Below are 20,017 nucleotides of genomic sequence, written 5' to 3'. Positions count from 1 at the left end.
TAATCTCCACTCTTTTTCAAAATAAATTCGCGACGCATGCAAAAGTCATGATTGTATCGTAACTCGACAGAAAGGGGTATAATCAAGTTCGTATCTGGTTTTGTAAGGGGAAGAATGGACGGTGGATATTGATTTTAGTGAAAATCTTAAAACCGGATGAGGTGAACCATGAAAATGCAAGATTTACACCCTCCAATAAGAAAGAGACATGTCAACGGTTTCATAATCTTATCCTAAAATCATATACTTAATATATTCTTTAGTGTTTCTCTCCTCACTCTGAGCAAACTCTCTCTCCGCAATCTCTCTCTTCTCACTCTGAGCAAACTCTCTCTCGGGTTCTTTATTAGTTTGGAGATAAGAGGGCACCCCATCAGCTTCAGTTTTCATTCCCATGTCCGCTTCCAAAGCATCAAGCTCTGCACCCCAAAAAATTAGTTAGAATAGATAGATGCAGAAGATGCAAGTACTATGCCTTACCCCTCCTTTTCTCTTGAAATGAAGGGATCTTTCCCACAGAAAAGAAAGTGAGGAATGGCTATTGAATGAGTTATGACTTTCCTTGCAATATTGGTCATACGAGTTACTTAAGAATAAGCAGATTAGATTAATGAGGCCATTTCATCCTACTAATGAATGACCATAATGCCTACAATCTTGTCCTGTGGACACATTAATAAGAATGCTTTCAACAGTACCTCTGGGATTTACTAGTTCAGACATCAGATAGTCAATGGGCAAATTCATATCAGGAATATCCTGTGTAATGTTTTAAAACAATCCTAAAAAATATTTCCCTCAAACTTTAACCTTTACATATATAAAAAGCTTACCACCCATGAGTTCTTCCTCATCAATGTCATCCGGCACACTATAACTTCTACCCAGTACCCAGGGTCTCTTGAATTTCATTACTGACATCCATTAGGTCCATCACTCATCTTGCAAGTTCTACGGAGAACAAAAATATCTGTTCAGCACCAGAAAATTCCAAAGGAAAGAAAGAAACGATGGACAAAAAGAAGATCAAAAGATTACATATATCTATATCTTGGATCTTCTCAGATTTCATTATTCCTTTCAACTCCTGGTTTGCAGATTTCAAAGCTGACATCTGGAGAGAAGATAAATAAATAAATTGTGGCAAAATACAGAATTGACTTCACTATCTGGTTCCCTAAACATGACCCAGAGCATTTGTCTTACAACCTGAACGACTAGTAATGAGTGTTTGGGCCTAGAGCCTAGATTAATATAAAGAATCCCTCCCTAGTGATAAATGGCTCCTCCCCTACCTCTTGTGAGGTAGGCAGCCGGTTCTAGTCAGGTTACAGATTAAGCTCCACCTGAACTGCTTGAACCATGCTGCTTAGGGCGCCACCAAGAAAAACAAGTGTTTGGAGGTGAATATAACACAACCCCAACACAATGGAACTTAATGCAGCATATAGCGAATCTTTCTGTAACGCCCCAATGAAAAGCTCAAACCATATGGCCTATACTTCAAAAGGACTAGTCAATGATACAATTGGAGCTCCATTGGAACCCTATAAAGAGCAAGAATCTCTCCTTCCCAAGCAATGTGGGATCTCATACACCACCTACACTTATCCATATCATATGGGGTATCACAATCTACCCCCCTTAAACTCCCGACGTCCTCATCGGGCCTGTCCATTGTAGGTGGCACGGCTCAAGTCCCACATTTCTGGTTGGGATAGTCTCTGATACCATTTGTAACGCCCCAATGAAAGGCCCAAACCACATGGCCTATACTTCAAAAGGACTAGTCAATGATACAATTGGAGCTCCATTGGAACCTTATAAAGAGCAAGAATCTCTCATTCCCAAGCAATGTGGGATCCCATACACCACCTACACTTATCCATATCATATGGGGTATCACACTTTCACTTCAACAACTAGGCAAGTTGACACTGGAAACTTAGTCCAAATTGATTAATCATGTAAACCCAAGTTATAAACAGAGAAGCTGAAAACAGACTTGTCATCATAAAAGTACATTTTCTGCGTGTCACACTTTATAAATCAGACAGTATTATAAATTACGTTTTAAATGCATTTAACCATATAAATTGCACCAAGGGATAGAATTCTATATACAGTGTCGCCCATTCCATAGCATTAGTTTGCTGTAGTCCATGCAATGGATAAACATAGCTACAAATTAATAGCTACCGATCCTAACATTCAGTTGCATTTGCTCAGGCAATGGATGACACATAAGAATACTATTCACAAGTCTGATGGGTTTGGATACACAAATCTATCTTATCTCATCTCATCTCATCATTACAACTTTCTTAAATTCTCGTATAAAAATATAATAAACAATTCAACTTTTTCAAATCTCAAAATAAAAATAATACTAAAAAATTATATTTAACAATATTTTATTCAACTTTTAACAAAACATCTCATCTCCTCTCATCTGAACTCTCTATCCAAACCCACCAAGGTCAAGTCAGCTTGTGAAGACCCTCCAGTTTTAAGTACATTCTTAGGAAGCCACTCGATTGCATGAGATGAATTTGGAAACCACCCCCCACCCCCCTCTCTCCCTGGTCTCCTATAAGACATCCAAAAAACTTCCACGCCACCCCCTTCCCAAAAAACTAGAAATTCCGCACTAAAAGCATTTTTAAACCTCTTTTTTGCTTAGATGTATATCCCTCACACTTCCTATGCACCTTTAGTACATCCTTTTTTATTATCAATAAAGCTCAACTTGTTATGAAAACAAAGATCTTTATGGTTGTGAAAAAAATGGAAATAATCCCATTGTCCCTATAACCCATAATAGCTTCTCAAAATTTGGAAAATTCCCATTTGTCCCCCAAGAAAGTTAGTGTAATAGTCCCCCAAGCCCCAAATATTAAAAGAAAAGAAAAAACCATAATTTCTACAAAAAAACTGAAAACAGTTGCATATAGATTGTGGCTAATACTCAAAAGCCTAGCACCAGTCCCAAATATATAAAAAAGATACTATAAACTAAAAATCTGGTTCAAAGCTTTCTAAAAAAAGTCAAAACGAATATTTTTCTGGAACCCAATAACTTATCCCTTTCCTAATCAATTCATCCTCCTCCTGAGTCACTTTAACTCTTTCCTTGCTATCCCGTTTTCTTCTCTTCCACTTTGAAAAGAAGCATGGAGCTTTCGGTGTCATCTTTCATTTTTATAGATGCGCATCATGTAATCTTTCGGTGTCATCAATGCACATTTACATAATATGTTTTGCATCTTGAATTACGTTAGATGTATTTCTTATTACTATACATAATAGATACATGATGTAAACTTAAAAAAATGATTAAAAGAGCTTGTTAAGGTCAATTTTTTATAATAAACAATATAAAGAAATAAATGAAAACTTATTAGGACATACGGTTTGTTGGGCATCTTTAATACCCTCAGAAGCAAAGGCAACTTGATCAAGATTGAATGTTTGATTGTACAGCATGTCCAGTTGTCCTTCATACCTGATACATGTCCAGAAGATTAATGGATTGGATAAATTCAATGCTATATACACAATACAGACCAACAAAATAAACCATATCATCCTCATATTATCCATTCTCAACAAACTAAATTAACTTAAATATCAAAAGGATCTATCTTCAATACCCTTAGCAATTTTACTATTCATAAATCAATCAAGAACCTTAGGGAACCACAGATAGTCTAATGCACGTCCTGCAAGAAGTAGGAAGTTTTAAAATTGAAGTGGGTACAAATACTAGCATTAATACTAGTGTTAAAGTTGTGTTTCGTATGCCTTGGGCCTAGTTCCAACAACTCAGGTCTGGGCCTTTATACTTGCACACTCAAGAAGACAAAAGGGGGGCTCGGTGGTAGCCGAGGAGCCTCCGATGCTTAAGTCAGTAAATCTCCTTAGTAGTTTGCGCTAGAGTGCAAAAGCTTAGAGAGAGTCCTTCGTACGCGGGAGGTCGGCTTTTATACTAGGTTGCTGGGGGGACATCCCTTACCCCATGTTAGGGGGTTCACGTCATTCCCACTGCAACTCGGTCAAGATCTTTTAATGTGGCATGAAGCTTGGGGTGGCGCCAATAATGCGGCATGGGGGCCGGGGATGGCATTATTAATGCGGCGTAGCTGTTAAAATTTCCAGATGAAGGACCACCAATACCTACGGTTCCAACATACAAAGGCACTACAGAAAGAACGTGGAAAGGACGTGATCAAGGCTGAAGAAGAAATATTCCTCTAGCTGCATGGTTGTTAGGATGAGCTGTATATATACGTATTCTTTTATTTTTATTATGTATTTCTTCTATTCTTTGGCCTCTGTCTATAAATAGTGAGAAACGTATTGTACTTCATTGACTACTGCAAGATATACAAGATATATGAGAAGAAGTTTTTTCAGCTCTCTGCAACTCTGTTATTAAGCTTTCTGCTCCATTTGTAATATGGTACCAGAGCTATGACGGACATCAATACCAACACCAACACCTCCTCAAACCCTCCCAACCATGAGAACAACCCTCATCATCCAGCCAGCCCCTATTTCATTCAACATGGAGAAGGAGCTTCTTCCCTACTAGTTCCTGAGCTCCTCCCGACTGAAAACTATGTTACTTGGGCATGCACAATGCGTCGTGCATTGAATATAAAAAACAAACTTGGCTTCTTGGATGGTAAGATTATTAAACCAGCTGATCCATCTCATCTCTTATTTGCTCCATGGGAACGTTGCAATGATATGATTATTTATTGGATACAACATTATGTTAGTATTGAACATTGATCCACTATAGCTTATGCTGATACTGCTGCAAATATTTGGAATGATCTCCGTGAGAGGTTTTCTATCCAAAATGCTCCTCGCATTTTCCAAATCACCAAAATAATTTCATCTCTTGTTCAAGATACTGAATCTGTGAGCATTTATTACAACAAGCTGAAATGTTACTGGGATGAACTTGAAATATATGAACCAATGCCTTTATGCACCTGTGGTTCAGTCAAAACTCTCTTAGATTATCATCACCGAAGCAAGGTCATGCAGTTTCTCATGGGACTCGAGGACTCTTACGATTCAATACGTGCTCAAATTCTGCTATATGACCCATTGCCTACCATCAACCGTGTTCTATCCTTTTAATCCAGCATGAAGAACGAAGACAACAACTCCATTCAATCCCTGCTCCCGTTGCCATGGCAACCCGAGGTCCCAACCCATGTCCTCCTGGTCGAAAGGAAAAATTATTTTGCTCTCATTGCAACACTTCTGGTCACTCTTTGGAACGATGCTTCAAGGCTAATCCCAACCTCCCAGTTTGCTCACACTGTCACATCCCTGACCACACCAAAGAAAAATTTTACAAGCTTAAAGGCTACCCTCCAGGTCACAAAAACTCTAACCAAAATAAATTTTCTGCTAACCATGTCTATTCTGAGCAGGAAGGAGCCAACAATGGTCCGCCTATCACTCAAGATCAATTCAACCGTCTTCTTGCTTTGTTCCAACAACAACAACAATCCACGACCTCACTTCTAGCTGCTAACCATGACCATGCCACTTCTTCCAACCCAAGCATTCTTCCAATGACTGGTATACCTCTGTTCATCAGCACAAACACACATCCACCAACTTCAACGATGCACCATGGATCATTGACATGGGTGCTACAGATCATATGATCTGTAACCCCAAATTTTTCACACACAACATTGCACAAGTTGATAATGTCGTGAGATTGCCAAATGGAACCAAAGTTGCTGCCACACATATTGGAGATGTGCATCTCTCCTCTCATCTAATTCTTAAAAATGCCCTTTGTGTTCCAACCTTCTCTTTCAATCTCATATCAGCAAAATCCTTAACTCAAAATTCCAATTGTTGTTTGATTTTCTTTTCGGATTCTTGTTATGTGCAGGACCTTGCCTCTTGGACGACGATTGGACGGCGGACAGTGCATAATGGCTTATACCATTTTCAACACCAGCAATTACATTCTACTATTTTAGATTTTCATTTTTCATCCATGTTACCTTCCAAGCTTATCAACTCTGTTGTTATTACAAAATTTAATTACTACACTTTATGGCATTATCGTCTTGGACACAGTTCAATGACCCAACATGTTTTAAATAACATTCTCAAGATTGATGGGAAACTTTCAGTTGAACAAAAACTACCTTGTGAAATTTGCCCTTTAGCCAAACTGCATAAATTACCATTTCCGCAAACCACAAGCACGGTTTCAAAAAATTTTGACCTCATATCTGCTAATATATGGGGACCCAATCCAACACAAGCTCATGATGGCTCGAAATATTTCCTAACCATCGTTGATCAATTTAGTAAATGTACTTGGATTTATTTGTTAAAAGCAAAATCTGAAGCTAGAAATGCTCTTCAAAATTTCTGTTCTATTGTTGAAAACCAATTCGAGAGCAAAATCAAGACCATTCGTACAGATAATGGAGAGGAATTCCAAATGCCATTTTTTTACCAAAACAAAGGAATCCTCCATCAACTTACCTGCGTCGCCACTCCTCAACAAAATGCCTTAGCAGAAAGGAAGCACTAACACATCTTGAATGTGGCGAGAGCTTTAAAATTCCAATCTGTTCTTTCCATGAAGTACTGGGGTGAATTTATAATAACAGCAGTTTACTTGATAAATCGAACACCAACTCCAAACCTTGGGTACAAATCCCCTTTTGAAGTTTATATAACACTCGGCCTTCATACTCCCATCTTCGTGTCTTCGGATGTCTAGCTTTTGCATCGACATTAAGCCATGCTCGAACAAAATTTGATCCCAGGGCTCGAAAAAGTTTATTTCTAGGATACCCATATGGTGTTAAGGGCTACAAATTACTTGATTTGCATACTCATCAAATCTTCATTTCACGTGATGTGATTTTTCATGAAGATATTTTTCCACTTAAGACATCTACAAGCACATTTTCAATTCCACCACAAATATCTGATCATTTTCCTGACAACTTCCCAGCACAAAATTTTGAGAGAAGTCCCAGTCCATCCACAGAAAATCACATGCATTCTTTTGATCATTCTTATATCAAGGAAGTGAACCCAACCTCCGTTGACATGCAAGCAACTCAACCATCTATTCTTCCTCACGACACTCCCTCTCAAGTCATTCCACGAAGGTCTAATAGAGTCCGAAAAACACTTGCATATTTAGAAGAATTTCATTGTCAACAAGCTATTGCACTCAGCTCCTCACAATCGACATCCAAGCTACAAGGTCCTTTACAAAAATCCACTTCAGGAAAATCAAAGGTATTATTTCCTCTGTCTGCATCTCTGTCATATGACTCTCTTTCACAAAATTTTAAAGTCTTCACTACTTCAATTTCCTTGCACACCGAACCTTCCTGCTATGACCAAGCAATTCAAGACCAAACTTGGTGCAAAGCAATGAAGCAAGAACTGGATGCGCGAAAGTAATGAGACGTGGACCATTGTGGACCTACCTCTTGAGAAGAGACCAATTGATTGTAAGTGGGTTTACAAGTATAAGTTCAAGTCGGATGGGACAATAGAGAGAGCTAAGGCTCGATTGGTTGCGAAGGGATTTACTCAACGAGAAGGGATAGATTTCCATGATACCTTTTCTCCCGTTGAGAAGTTAGTATCCATTCATATCCTCCTTGCAATTGCAGCAATCAAAGGATGGGACCTCCAGCAGCTAGATGTAAACAACGCTTTTCTCTATGGCGAGCTTGAGGAAGAGATCTACATACGTCCACCACTAGGCCATCCATATGCTGCCTCAAGCAAAGTATGTAAGCTACAAAAAAGCCTCTATGGCTTGAAGCCCGCATCAAGGCAGTGGAATGCCAAGCTCACCTCTTCATTAATTGAATTTGGATTCGTACAATCAAAAGCCGATTACAGTTTGTTCATTAAGTCAACATAAATGAGTTTTACAGCTCTGCTCGTCTATGTCGACGACATAGTACTAATGAGCTCAAATGACCAAGCTACTGCTGCTGTAAAGAATTTCTTGGAGTCCAAATTCAAGATCAAAGACCTCGGAAGCCTCAAGTATTTTCTTGGGATGGAAGTAGCACACACAAAAGGGGAATACAACTCTGTCAACGCAAATACGCATTGGATATTCTATCAGAAACAGGATTATTAGCTTCAAAGCCATCCAACTTGCCTATGGAACCAAATGTGAAGTTTCGGAAGGATGAAGGTGCTCTGTTCAATGATCCATCTCTATACCGCAAACTGGTTGGAAAACTACTCTATCTCACCAACACTCGGCCTGACCTAAGCCACAATGTACATCTCCTAAGCCAATTCATGGAAACGCCATGTGTGCCTCACTATAATGCAGTGCTCAAGATCATTCGATATGTAAAGAAAACACTTGGACAAGGGATATTTTTCTCTGCAAACTCCAAAATGGAACTACAAGCATACTCAGATGCAAGTTGGACAAGCTGCCCAGACACGAGACGATCAACCACTGCTTCTGTAATTTTATAGGCAATTCACTTGTTTCCTGGAAATCAAAAAAGCAAACTACCGTCTCCAGGTCATCGGCAGAATCTGAGTATAAAGCAATCGCAGGCGTGGTGTGTGAATTAACATGGATTCGGTATTTCCTTAAGGATCTGCACATCATTTCAAAACCATCCACCTTGTACTATGATAATCTGGCCGCCATACACATTGCTACAAACCCCATATTTCACGAGCGAACTAAAAACATCGAACTAGATTGTCATCTAGTCCAAAAAAAAATTGCAGAAGGCCAAGTGACAACTGCTCATGTTCCCTCTCATCTCCAACTAGCAGACTTACTCACCAAGGCACTATACTCTCCTGCCTTCACTAGGCTCATTTCCAAGATGGGAGTAGACAACATATACTCTCCATTTTGCGGAGGGATGTTAAAATTGCCAGATGAAGGACCACCAATACCTACGGTTCAAACAGACAAAGGCACTACAGAAAGAACGTGGAAAGGACGTGATCAAGGCTGAACAAGAAATATTCCTCTAGCTGCATGGTTGTTAGGATGAGTTGTATATATACGTATTCTTTTATTTTTATTTTGTATTTCTTCTATTCTTTGGCCTCTGTCTATAAATAGTGAGAAACATACTATAGTTCATTGACTACTGCAAGATATACGAGAAGAAGTTTTTTCTGCTCTCTGCAACTTTCTGTTATTAAGCTTTCTGCTTCATTTGTAATAGTAGCTCCCCGAGTGGCGCCTTGCTAGTGGATGATCGGCGCCATGTTGCCCCATACCTTCTATCAGGGAATCAAGGGCTGTCCGCAATTCCAGCCCACCTATTTGCACAAGTCCTCGAGTGTTGGGTGTCAGAGCATTCACATTGGGTTCCCTATAAAATTTCCTATAATTTAGCTAAAAAGTACATTTCTTAAAAGTTTTTCCTAAATTTTACTCATCTTTCAAAAACCTTCTACATCTCATTCCCTATCAATTCCCTATTCTATTAAAATAATATTTCTCTATTCTTTTTTTTATTAATTTTTTCTCTCACTTTCATTTATAAATTTAATTACTCAATATTTTTTTTTATGTTTTGAATTATTACTCTAGTGAAGATTTTAAATAAAAATTTAAATTATTTTTAATATTTTTAAAATTATTATTTTTTTATATTTTCGTAGCTATTTAAATTATATTTAAAAATATTATTTAAAATTATAATAAATATGAGTATGAAAGAAAGTGTAGATGATTGGAAGAAGAATTAATTTAATTGAAATGAATAAAATATTAATAAAAGTGATTTAGGGAATGAATAGTAGTTCCCTAAATATAGAGAACTACTATTCATTCCCTAAATCTTTTCCCTAAAATAGGGATCCAGATGGAGGGAGATTTTTAGAGTATTTCCTAAAATATTCCTCAAATTATAGGAAAAAAGTGATTTTAGGAAAGTCAATAAAAATGCTCTCACCAGGGATACCTAGGCGCAAGTCCCATCTGTCCCTGTTATTCGTCTTTACCATGTTGGAGTTGTTTCTCGGGCTGGTTTAGCTCGTGGGCCAGGTATTCTCTAAGGGGTGGGAGGGTTGGGGAGATGGAGCATTGTGCCGGGTTGCGCCCTTGTGGTTCTTTGTGGGCTGTCGCATGGGCCCTGGGGAGGAAAAATCCCCTTACAACTAGTACAACCGGCGAGCCAACATATGATTTCCATATCCCAGAGTAAGTTATTAGCCAATGTCAATTGTAACACCAAACTCGACGTGTCCTGATATCCCGAACCAAAGGGACACCATACGTATACCAAGTTGTATCCTTTAAAAAGACATCATAAAATAAACGTGGTTTTCCAGTAAGAGATTAAAAAAATTCCTTGTCTGGTGTTTTGCCCACTAGATGCAAATTTCTTTCAAGAGGAACAATTTTATATAAACTACCAGCGGTTACAGAATCATATACACCAATAAAATTGAAAAAAAGAGGAAATGACATGAGAAAAGACACCTACATTCGCTTTTGCTTAAGAACCCTCGCGGCTCGAGCTTTAACAGCTTCTTGAGCCGGGCCAGGTCTTGATCTTTTTATCTGTTCTTTCTATCTACTAAGATCAGCGTCAAGCTTTTTGATCTTTTCATCAACGGTGTCACCTCTTTTATTGATCTGGAAAGAATAATTAAGGAATTAATTATTAATAAAATTATATATTTTTTTTAATAATGAAAGATGTTAAAAAAATAAATAAATAAATAAATGCACTGTAGTACGCCAGCGGTACATGGCCCCTAATTAATTGTCCATTTGAGAATGCGATAAAAAGGCAGGAAATTTCCAGAAAACATCATCCAAATGATGCCACGCGTCCTCCTTACAGTATACTCCTACAAAACTGCCACTTGTCCACCTTCTTTACCTTTAACCACATGGAGCCCAACTCATCCATAACTCCCATTTCCGTGCACTTCCCTTGCCCTTTAAATTTTCTCCTCATCCCTCTTTGTGTTTCGTCTTCCCATCTCTCCTGGAGGAACTGCCGATGATCAGAAGCCTAGTCTAATTCCTTCTTTCTTCCCCGTCCTACCCTTGAAAGAGGAGAAGAAAAAGAACAAGCCAATAAGCTTCCGGGCCATTTCTTTTAGTTTAGCTTCTCTTTTATCCAATGACTAACCTTTTTTCTCAGGCAAGAACATCCTAACCAAACTCTTTCGTCCAACCCATAATCAAGAAAAGCAGATCAAACTCGATCCTCCCCAAGAAAATACAGAAAATGTCCGGCGAGGTTGGTCCAACAATCAATGACATTAGCTTTCCAAAAGAGCAAGAATACGAGGCCTCGAAGATTAATAACAAGTTCCACCCAACCAGTCCACGGAAGGTCGGCTTCCTCTCTTTCCGACATCTCAACGCCGTCGCTCTCATAATCATCCTATCGGCCAGCGGCATGGTAAACCCTGAAGACTTAGCTTTTGTGTTATTTTCCCTCTTCTACATGTACTTTATCTCCAAGGTTGCATTCCCAACCCTCCACCCTTCAAAGGAACCTACAGTCTTTAGCCCTCAAAACAAGCTTCTTCGCATCTACGTACTTGTTGGTGCCATCATTGGTCTTTTCCTCCCTATAGCATACATAGTTCATGGCATCTACGAAGATGATAAAAAAGGAATCGAGGCCGCTACACCGCATGTTTTTCTTCTCGCTAGCCAAGTTTTCATGGAAGGAGTAGCATTCTCGGACAGGTTTTCGTTGCCAATACGTGTGTTTGTGCCGGTTTGCTTTAATACAAGGAGGATCTTTACCATCGTGGACTGGCTGAGGAGTGAGTTCTCGAAGGCTGAGGAGGAGTCGGGAGGGTTTAAAAGGAGATCACATGCCGGCAGAGGGCTTGCCGTTGCTAACATGGCCTTTTGGTGCTTCAATCTTTTTGGGTTCTTGTTGCCCGTCTATCTTCCTAAAGCTTTCAGGAGATATTACTCTGGGGATAAGGTTTGACTCGGAGACTGAAAATTATTGGCGCTTTAAAATAAAATAAAATAATTGACAAGTGTTTGGTGATGTGAGCGTCGATTTATTTTACCGCAATTAAGGAATGAGTTGTCGTCGGTATTCGCTGATAAGTACATTTTATGAAGTGTTAAGGGCATTTAGTTTTTATTTTTTACTTTTATATAACGAAGCAAAAAAGTGGACTTTGATTTACCATCCACAACAAACAGTATCCAAAAACAAGTTCAAATACAACTTGCTCAGGAAAAAGTTCAAAAACGAGTACAACTTAAACTTGTTTTCCTCTACAGAAGGAAAGAAAAAGAGTTGGAAATCCCGCAATGTTCAAATAAAACATAGAGCAAAAGACCGAATTTTGGAATACCATATCAGAATGTTCAAGAACACCTGGAGCAACTTATGTTTTATCATACCGATTATAGGCAATAGTCTTATTTAAATAATCTAAATTACAGTAAGTAGGGCTGGGAGTGGGGACTCCTATAATCGCCTTAAAAAATGTAGTCCTAGATTCTTAACAGTCAAATGAATGTAAATAGAAAATACGAGAAATTGGGATTAACTTGGTAGCATAAATATTATGTTCTCTTGTCCAATATATTGTTAAGAGAAGACTGATCATTAAGGGGGTGGTTTTTATTGGAGTCTTTGACGAGGACTATCCAAGGTTTCTTAGTCGTGAGGTGCTGCAGTAGACATGATTGCGATTAATGCTACTCATCATCTCAATTCTTATCATTTTCTTATTATTCTATAAGTGACATTAGATAATAGGTTCACAAATAAAATATAATAAATAGTCTCCAATCATCTAATGTCACATCATAAAATGATGAGAAAAAAGGATGATGAATAGATCTACTCTTTAAATAAATATAATGAAATTGACATATTCTAAAGAAGTACATACTACATGAACCACCCAACGGCACTAGCAGAAAATTACAAACCACCTGATACAACAAATAACGTTAAGAGAAATAAACAGATCGTGCTAGATTACCGACTACATTTTCCATTAACCTTATTTTGCCCTTTCTTCTTTTTCCAACATACAAGACACCTATGGAAAGAGATTGCATTTGGGCAATCGCAGAACGAACAAAAATACTCACATGATGTGTACACAGAAAAATGTGAACTCTTCTAGCCTTTGACAGCAGCAACCTCCACATCGCCATCTTCTCCAAAACACCCAAGTTGCTGACCAATGGTAGAAACTAGTTATCTACCATTGATTCATCATCTCTGGTCTACACCTGTTCGCATGAATAACTAATTAATATAAATAAATAAATAAAGAAAAACGAGTAACCAAATAAGAAACGAGTAATCAGCCTTCTTTCTTGGCCCAAAGATAAAATTTCTTGCATTCTTTCTGGCCAATCTGAATTCAATCTTCGTGCAAAATCCTCCACTTCCCTGCATAAAACAATACAATGCAAGTTTAGATGAGATAATACTCATGCTTAGAAAAAAAGAGATCACATAAATACTATTAACAAATGATAAACTTTCTATCCAGGGAAAGGGTGTCAACCAAGACATGAGCAGGAGACTGGGGCTTCAGCCATTGTATTTAATGGAACTACTGTCCATGATTTTCTTGTTTCATTTTCTAGTTCCGGACTTGTAACTAGGTTCAGTATTTGTATACTTCCTGTGTACTTGGCTTTGCCTTGTTACTTGACTTAATACAATTTTTCTTAATTCATCAAAACAAAAAAAAACAAAAAAAGATGAGCAAGAGACTGATACATGAGACAAGAGGGCACAAACCAAGTTACCTCTGCCAGACAATAAACAACCACCAGTCCTTCATACATGTAATATTCTAACCAATTAACACTAATAGCATCTATACCCAAATAACTACTCCTTAATTCAATCTCCACAGATTAACCTGTTAAATCTGGGCCTTCATGAAGTTGATATCTTGTTTGTGGTGGGAGAGAAACCAGGGTGGCATCAAAATTATTTGGACTAGAAACATGATTGAGGTGGAATTTAAGAAGCAAAACTAACTCTTCTAGTAAACAAAGATAATTTTGAGAAGCAATTCTGAGGCAATGAGTTGTATTGGCAATTTTGCATTAGTTCTGATAGTCCTGAACCTAAATAATCTTCTGTTTCACACTGAAATTAAAAACACAATTGAAATAATCTAATTGAACAAAAACCCAAATTCGTCATGTTAATCTAGATACCTAATTGATATCTAACCTGTCAAGTTCTTCCTTCAAAGCAGGATCTATATCATCATCAATATCACCATCATCAAACTCGACCTTTAGGGAAAAACTCATAACTGCAGAATCCTGAAATTTTGAACATGCACTGGAAGATGCAAACAAACCATTGCTAACCTCACCAACATGGCAAGCAGAAGAAAGATCGTGCAACACCTAAAGCATCAAAAGACACCCAGCAACAAACAATGAGATGATAAATTAGGCACAAACGCAAAGAACCTCATAATGAATGCACATCCATTCACACTAGCACCCACACACACACACACAAAGAGGTGACAACCTTTGATTGATCCTTTCTCCTCCGATTTTTTTTTTTACTCCTGTTGGTTCCGGCCCCCTTTGTATCTGCAGAACAGAAAGATTAGGTAACAAAACGATTAACAAAATAGGCTATAATAGAATACGTACTCTCAAATGTTCCAACAAGCCAATGAATGCAGACAAAAGCAACAACTTCATCAAGTATCACCAAGAAATCAACGACTTTGATTGCACGCACGGGCAATGCTCTAGTATATATATGATCAATAAAATTTGGTTTACTCAAAAAAAAAGTAAATCAACAAACTGAACCATTAACCAAAATTAAAAAAAAAAAGAAATCAGGGCACAGGCAAGCAGTTCATTGAAGGAAGAGTTGCAGCTATGCCCGTGACGATGGGGGCATTTGTCCGGACAACAATAAGAAAATAAAGATAAAATTGAAGTGAGATGGTAGCTTCCACACGTACCTGTGACTGTGAGGGTGGGTGTCTCAATGACTCAACATATAAGTGTTCGGAGGTTTGTGGTATCTAATGCGGTAACATTAGTTTGGTAACTTAGAATATCTCAATACATGGGAAAAAAAAACTACCGGAGCAGGTCCTTCTCTCACCGAGTGAAAGTGAGGTTTTCTCTCTAGGTTTCATTGGAAACTTGGAGTTCTTCTCTCGGGCTCTAGTCTGTAGAGTTGCAAGGGATGGATAGTGACATATCCAGAATGTGTGAGGGTCTTAAGCTTACTGATGAAGAACAACAGGAGGTGGAGATTAGTGAGGAAGACATCCTGTTTTCGGCTGAGAAGAGTAAGAAATGCATCATGGCTGGTGTAGTGGCTGACAAAGAGATCAATAGAGGTGCTTTCAAAGCAACATTGACAAAAGTTTGGCAAATAGAGGGGAAGAAAGTTTTCAATGAGATTGGAAGGAGTATGTTTATGATTGAATTCAAGGATGTAGCTGACAAGAAAAGGATCATGCATGGTCGTTATTGGTCCTTTGACAAGTTTTTGACTTGTTTAGATGATTGTGAAAGGGAAGTTTCACCAAAAGATATGCAGTTTACGTATGAACCTTTTTGGATCCAGTGTCATGATTTGCCTTTCGCATGAATGAATTATGGAATAGGTGAAAAACGAGGAAAGACTCTGGGAGAGGTTCTCAAGGTTGATATGCATGGGAGTGATTCCAGTTGGGGGAAGTATTTATGTGTAAAAGTCATGGTGGACACTACTAAACCTTTGGCCAAAGACTGGTTTATATCTCTTGGGGAATCAAAGCATTGGATCCCTTTCAAATATGAGAAGATGCCAGACTTTTGCTACCGATGTGGGGTGATCAAACACTCAACCGGAAGCTGTGATAAAGTGGAGTTGGAGTTGATTACAATGGAGAGCTTTAAACATCATTATGGAGCGTGGTTGAGGGCAAGTAGCAGACACTCATATTCCAGTGTAGTTCAGGAGAGGAAAGGTGATTCCTATGGAGTTTCATTGAAATGTGATCGGAAAGAGGTTACAAGCGAGAATCTCAGGGAAGCTGCTCCGAAAGGAAGGTGATTCAGAAGGAGGCAATCTCAGAGGGTCATAAGCTTAATCTTATAAATGTAGGAGTTGATCAACAGTCTATGGTCAGTTTTGGTAACAACATTAATGCTTGCTTTGTAAGGGAAGTTGACTAGCTAAAGGGGGTGAAGGTGTAGCAGAGGAAGAGATTGAACTAGTGTCTCGGATGGAATTAATCGGCACTCATCAAAGCATGACTGAAGGGGAACTAAATGACATGGCAAAGGTGGTAGCAGGCACGCATGGGGAGATTTTCAAATTTGCTAATGGACAGGTCAGTAATGCTTCTCTTAACATGGGTAAAAATAATAAAGGTGAAAAAGGCCAAAACAGGCTTTCTAGTTGGAAGAGGATGGCTCAGGTAGGGCCAACAAGGGTGGAGAGTATGACACTTGGTGATAGTATGGTGATGGAGCTGAATCCCTTAACTAGGAAAAGGAAAAACAGATGGAAGAAGGTGATATTGGCTATGGCTGCTGAGCAGCCCTGCCAGTCACCATGAAACTCTTATGCTGGAACTGCCGAGGGCTTGAGAACCCTCGGACAGTTCGTGAGCTTCACTTATTGGTGAAAGAAAAGGTCTCAAAAGAAGAGTTTCTCTCTGAGACAAAATGTAAAAGAGAGAAAGTTGAGAACATTAGAAACAAGTTGGGTTTTGCTTTTAGCTATGTAGTGGATTGCAAGGGTAAAAGTGGGGGTTTGGCAATGTTGTGGAGCATGGATACAAAGGCTGAGTTGTTCTCTTATTCAAGAAGTCATATTTCCTTATTGATGTCCAGTATAGAAGATGATAGACAGTGGCACTTAACGGGGCTTTATGGAAATCCTGCAATGGAGCAAACATAGGAGAGTTGGCAATTGCTAAGTTTGCTCAAGCCTAATAACCAATGCCCTTGGCTGTGTATGGGTGATTTCAATGAGATTCTGAGCAATGATGAAAAAGTTGGGGCAGCAAATAGACTTTTCTTTCAAATGGAAAGGTTTAGAGAGGCTCTTGATGACTGTGAGCTAAGTGACTTTGGCTTTAGTGGTTTGAGGTTTACATGGAGTAACAAAAGAAAGGGAATGGGATTCACAAAAGAAAGGCTGGACATAGTACTGGGGAATAGTTTCTAGCCTATGTTATTTGAAAACAAATTAATTCAAGTTCTTCCAGTCATTAGCTCTGACCACTCTCCATTGTTTGTTCACTGTTATAACAATGAAGAGGAGTTTATCCATCACAAGAGATTTTTCAGGTATGAGGCATTCTGGTCGAAGAAGCATGAGTGTAAAGACATTATAACATGGCATGGAGATCTTCTTGGGGTAGAAACAGCAATATGGGTAATGTTAAGAAGGCATTGAACAATTGTAGGAATCATTTAAGGGTCTGGGCTAAAGCCTCAAGTGGGGATCCTAAAAAACAGATTGGACAAAAAAAGGACATGATTCAACAAATGCAGGATATGAATACAGGTGATTTAAATGATACTATTAAAGATCTTCAACAAAAGGTGAATGTAATATTGAAGGATGAGGAGCTAAAGTGGAGGCAGAGGGAAAAGCAAAAGTAGCTTATAGATTGGGACAGGAACTCATTCTTAAGTATGCTTCTCAAAGGAGGCAAACCAATACCATTAAGAAGATTTCTGATGAGAGGGGTGTTTGGGCTAGTAATCAGGTGGAAGTCAGTGAGTTGTTTTAGGTTTTTTACCAGAATCTGTTTAAGACTTCTCAGCATAGGGAAATTGAGGAGGCATTGGAGAATCTTGAACCTGTAATAACTACTGAAATGATTTGAGGCATATGAAGGTCTTTACCTATGAGGAAGTGAAAGTTACAGTTTTTTATATGAATCCTCTAAGTTCACCAGGTCTAGATGGGTTCTCTGCAGGTTTTTATCAAGACAACTTGAGTGTGGTGGGCAATAAGTTGGTGGCTGCAGTGAAAGAGGTATTAGTGTCCAGAAAAGGCATTGAGGAAATTAATGAGACTTACATTGCTTTGATCCCAAATAAGAAGAACCCAACCATAGCTTAATAAGAAGACTTACATTTACAAGGTAGTATCAAAAGTTATAGCCAATAGATTAAAGAAAATTCTCTCTGATATCATTTCTCCATCACAGAGTGCATTTGTCCTTGGCAGATTAATCTCAGACAATATTATTATGGCATATGAAGCTATGCATTCCATGAAACATAGGATGAGGGGCAAAAAGGAAGGATATATGGCTCTTAAACTGGACATGAGTAAGGCCTATGATAAGATTGAATGGAGGTTCTTGGAAGCTGTCATGCTCAAAATGGGGTTTGAGAAGGATTGGACTGAGTTGATATTGCAATGTGTGAGCACCGTGAAATATTCACTTTTGATTAATGGTTCTCCACAGCAAGGCTTATTTCCCTCGAGGGGTTTGAGACAAGGGGATCCATTATCCCCTTATCTCTTTATACTGTGTTCAGAAGTTTGAAAACATGTTGGGATAGAGCTAAGAAAAAGGGATTTATCTCGAGTTTTCCTTTTGCAAGAGGGACTTTGTTAGTTAAACACCTCTTTTTTACAGATGATAGCCTACTTTTTTGTAAGGCCTATGCACTGGAGTGGAGCATAGTATATAGGCTACTTAATGCTTATGAAATAGCTTCTGGTCAAAGACTCAACTTGGATAAAACCTCAATATACTTCAACAGTAATACTAGAGCAGCAACAAAAGAGGCAATTCTTTCATTATCAAGGTTGAGAGAAGCCAAGTCTTATGAGAAGTATCTGGGGCTACCATCCTATGTGGGGAAACAGAAGCTAACAACCTTTAAACCAATCTTGGACAGTATAAGGAATAGAATGCAGAATTGGACAGTGAGGTTTTTATCACAGGCAAGCAAAGAGGTGCTCTTGAAGTCTGTTGTGCAGGCTATCCCAACCTATTGCATGAGTATTTTTCAGCTTCCCAAAGCTATCTTGAATGGCATCAATAGCCTCATGCAAAATTTTTGGTGGGGTACTACAGGGGATAGATCCAAAGCTCAATGGCTTCCATGGAAAAAGTTAGGCCAGTCAAGAGAGGGGGGGTCTTGGCTATAGAGATTTTGAAAATTTTACTGTGGCCCTCTTAGCAAAGCAAGGATGGAGGTTAGTGCAATAGCCACATACTCTAGCAGCTAGAGTTTTAAAGGCAAAATACTTTTATAGAATTGACTTTCTACGTTGTAAGATGGGGAGTAACCCTTCGTATTTTATGGAGGAGTTTTATTGCTGTTAAGCAAGTATTAACTGAAGGTCTGTTTTGGAGCATAAAGAATGATGAGTCGGTTAGAATTTGGCAAGATATATGGATCCCTCAGCCATCAATTTTCAAAGTTCAGTCCCAAAGGAAAGTGTTGGATGCAGAGTCACTGGTGAGAATTGACAAACAAAGCTGTGCGTGGAAGGTTTCTATGCTGCAGGAAATTTTTGAACAAGAAAAGGAAAATCTGATTAGTAGGCTCCGTATAAGTGTCAACAATGCCTCGGATAAATTGACATGGAGATGCACAGGGGATGGAAAGTTTTCAGTCAAGAGTGCATATCATATAATAGGTGAACTGGAAGGTTGTGGTCAGGGTCAATGTGGAAGATGTGTGGGGCTTAAGTTCAGGGAAGCTATAAAAGGTTGTGGTAATGGAGTCTTCATTCAAGGAATTAATGTCTCCCCTGTTATCAGTCCTGGATAAGAAAGAAATTGATGAGTTTGTTGCAATAGTATACCAGGTGTGGAAGAGGAGGAATAGTCTGGTTTCTTAGAACAAGTTTTGGGATCCAGGAAAAGTAGTCTAGCTTGCTAACCTAGTTGTTTTAGACTTTAAGGTAGCAAACCTGGTACAAGAAGTTGAAGTTGCTAGATTATGACAGTTTGTTTCTCAATGGAGTGCCTCACCTCAAAATGTATACACAGCTAATTGGGATGTTGT

The 20,017-nt window shown here is 38.7% G+C and overlaps 2 protein-coding genes and 1 pseudogene across 2 annotated transcripts; 1 reads left to right on the top strand and 2 right to left on the bottom strand.

Annotated features, from left to right (window-relative positions):
* Nucleotides 1-204: 204 nt before the first annotated feature.
* Nucleotides 205-10,952, bottom strand: LOC108982681 (annotated as a pseudogene).
* On the top strand, nucleotides 10,949-12,197 carry LOC108982679. The gene has a single exon (XM_018954119.2). It carries the CDS (start codon nucleotides 11,268-11,270, stop codon nucleotides 11,988-11,990), a length of 723 nt encoding a protein of 240 aa, XP_018809664.1. The 5' UTR covers nucleotides 10,949-11,267; the 3' UTR covers nucleotides 11,991-12,197.
* Nucleotides 12,198-12,947: 750 nt separating this feature from the next.
* Nucleotides 12,948-14,836, bottom strand: LOC108982669 (SKP1-like protein 21). Its single transcript, XM_035684414.1, has 6 exons — nucleotides 14,829-14,836; nucleotides 14,669-14,769; nucleotides 14,541-14,605; nucleotides 14,229-14,410; nucleotides 13,321-13,427; nucleotides 12,948-12,958 (listed from the first exon to the last, which is right to left on the bottom strand). Exons 1-6 carry the CDS (start codon nucleotides 14,834-14,836, stop codon nucleotides 12,948-12,950), a joined length of 474 nt encoding a protein of 157 aa, XP_035540307.1.
* Nucleotides 14,837-20,017: the final 5,181 nt, after the last annotated feature.

This window comes from Juglans regia, chromosome 13, assembly GCF_001411555.2.
Source record: "Juglans regia cultivar Chandler chromosome 13, Walnut 2.0, whole genome shotgun sequence".
NCBI classification, from domain to species: domain Eukaryota; kingdom Viridiplantae; phylum Streptophyta; class Magnoliopsida; order Fagales; family Juglandaceae; genus Juglans; species Juglans regia.
This window is presented reverse-complemented; position numbering and strand designations above follow the sequence as displayed.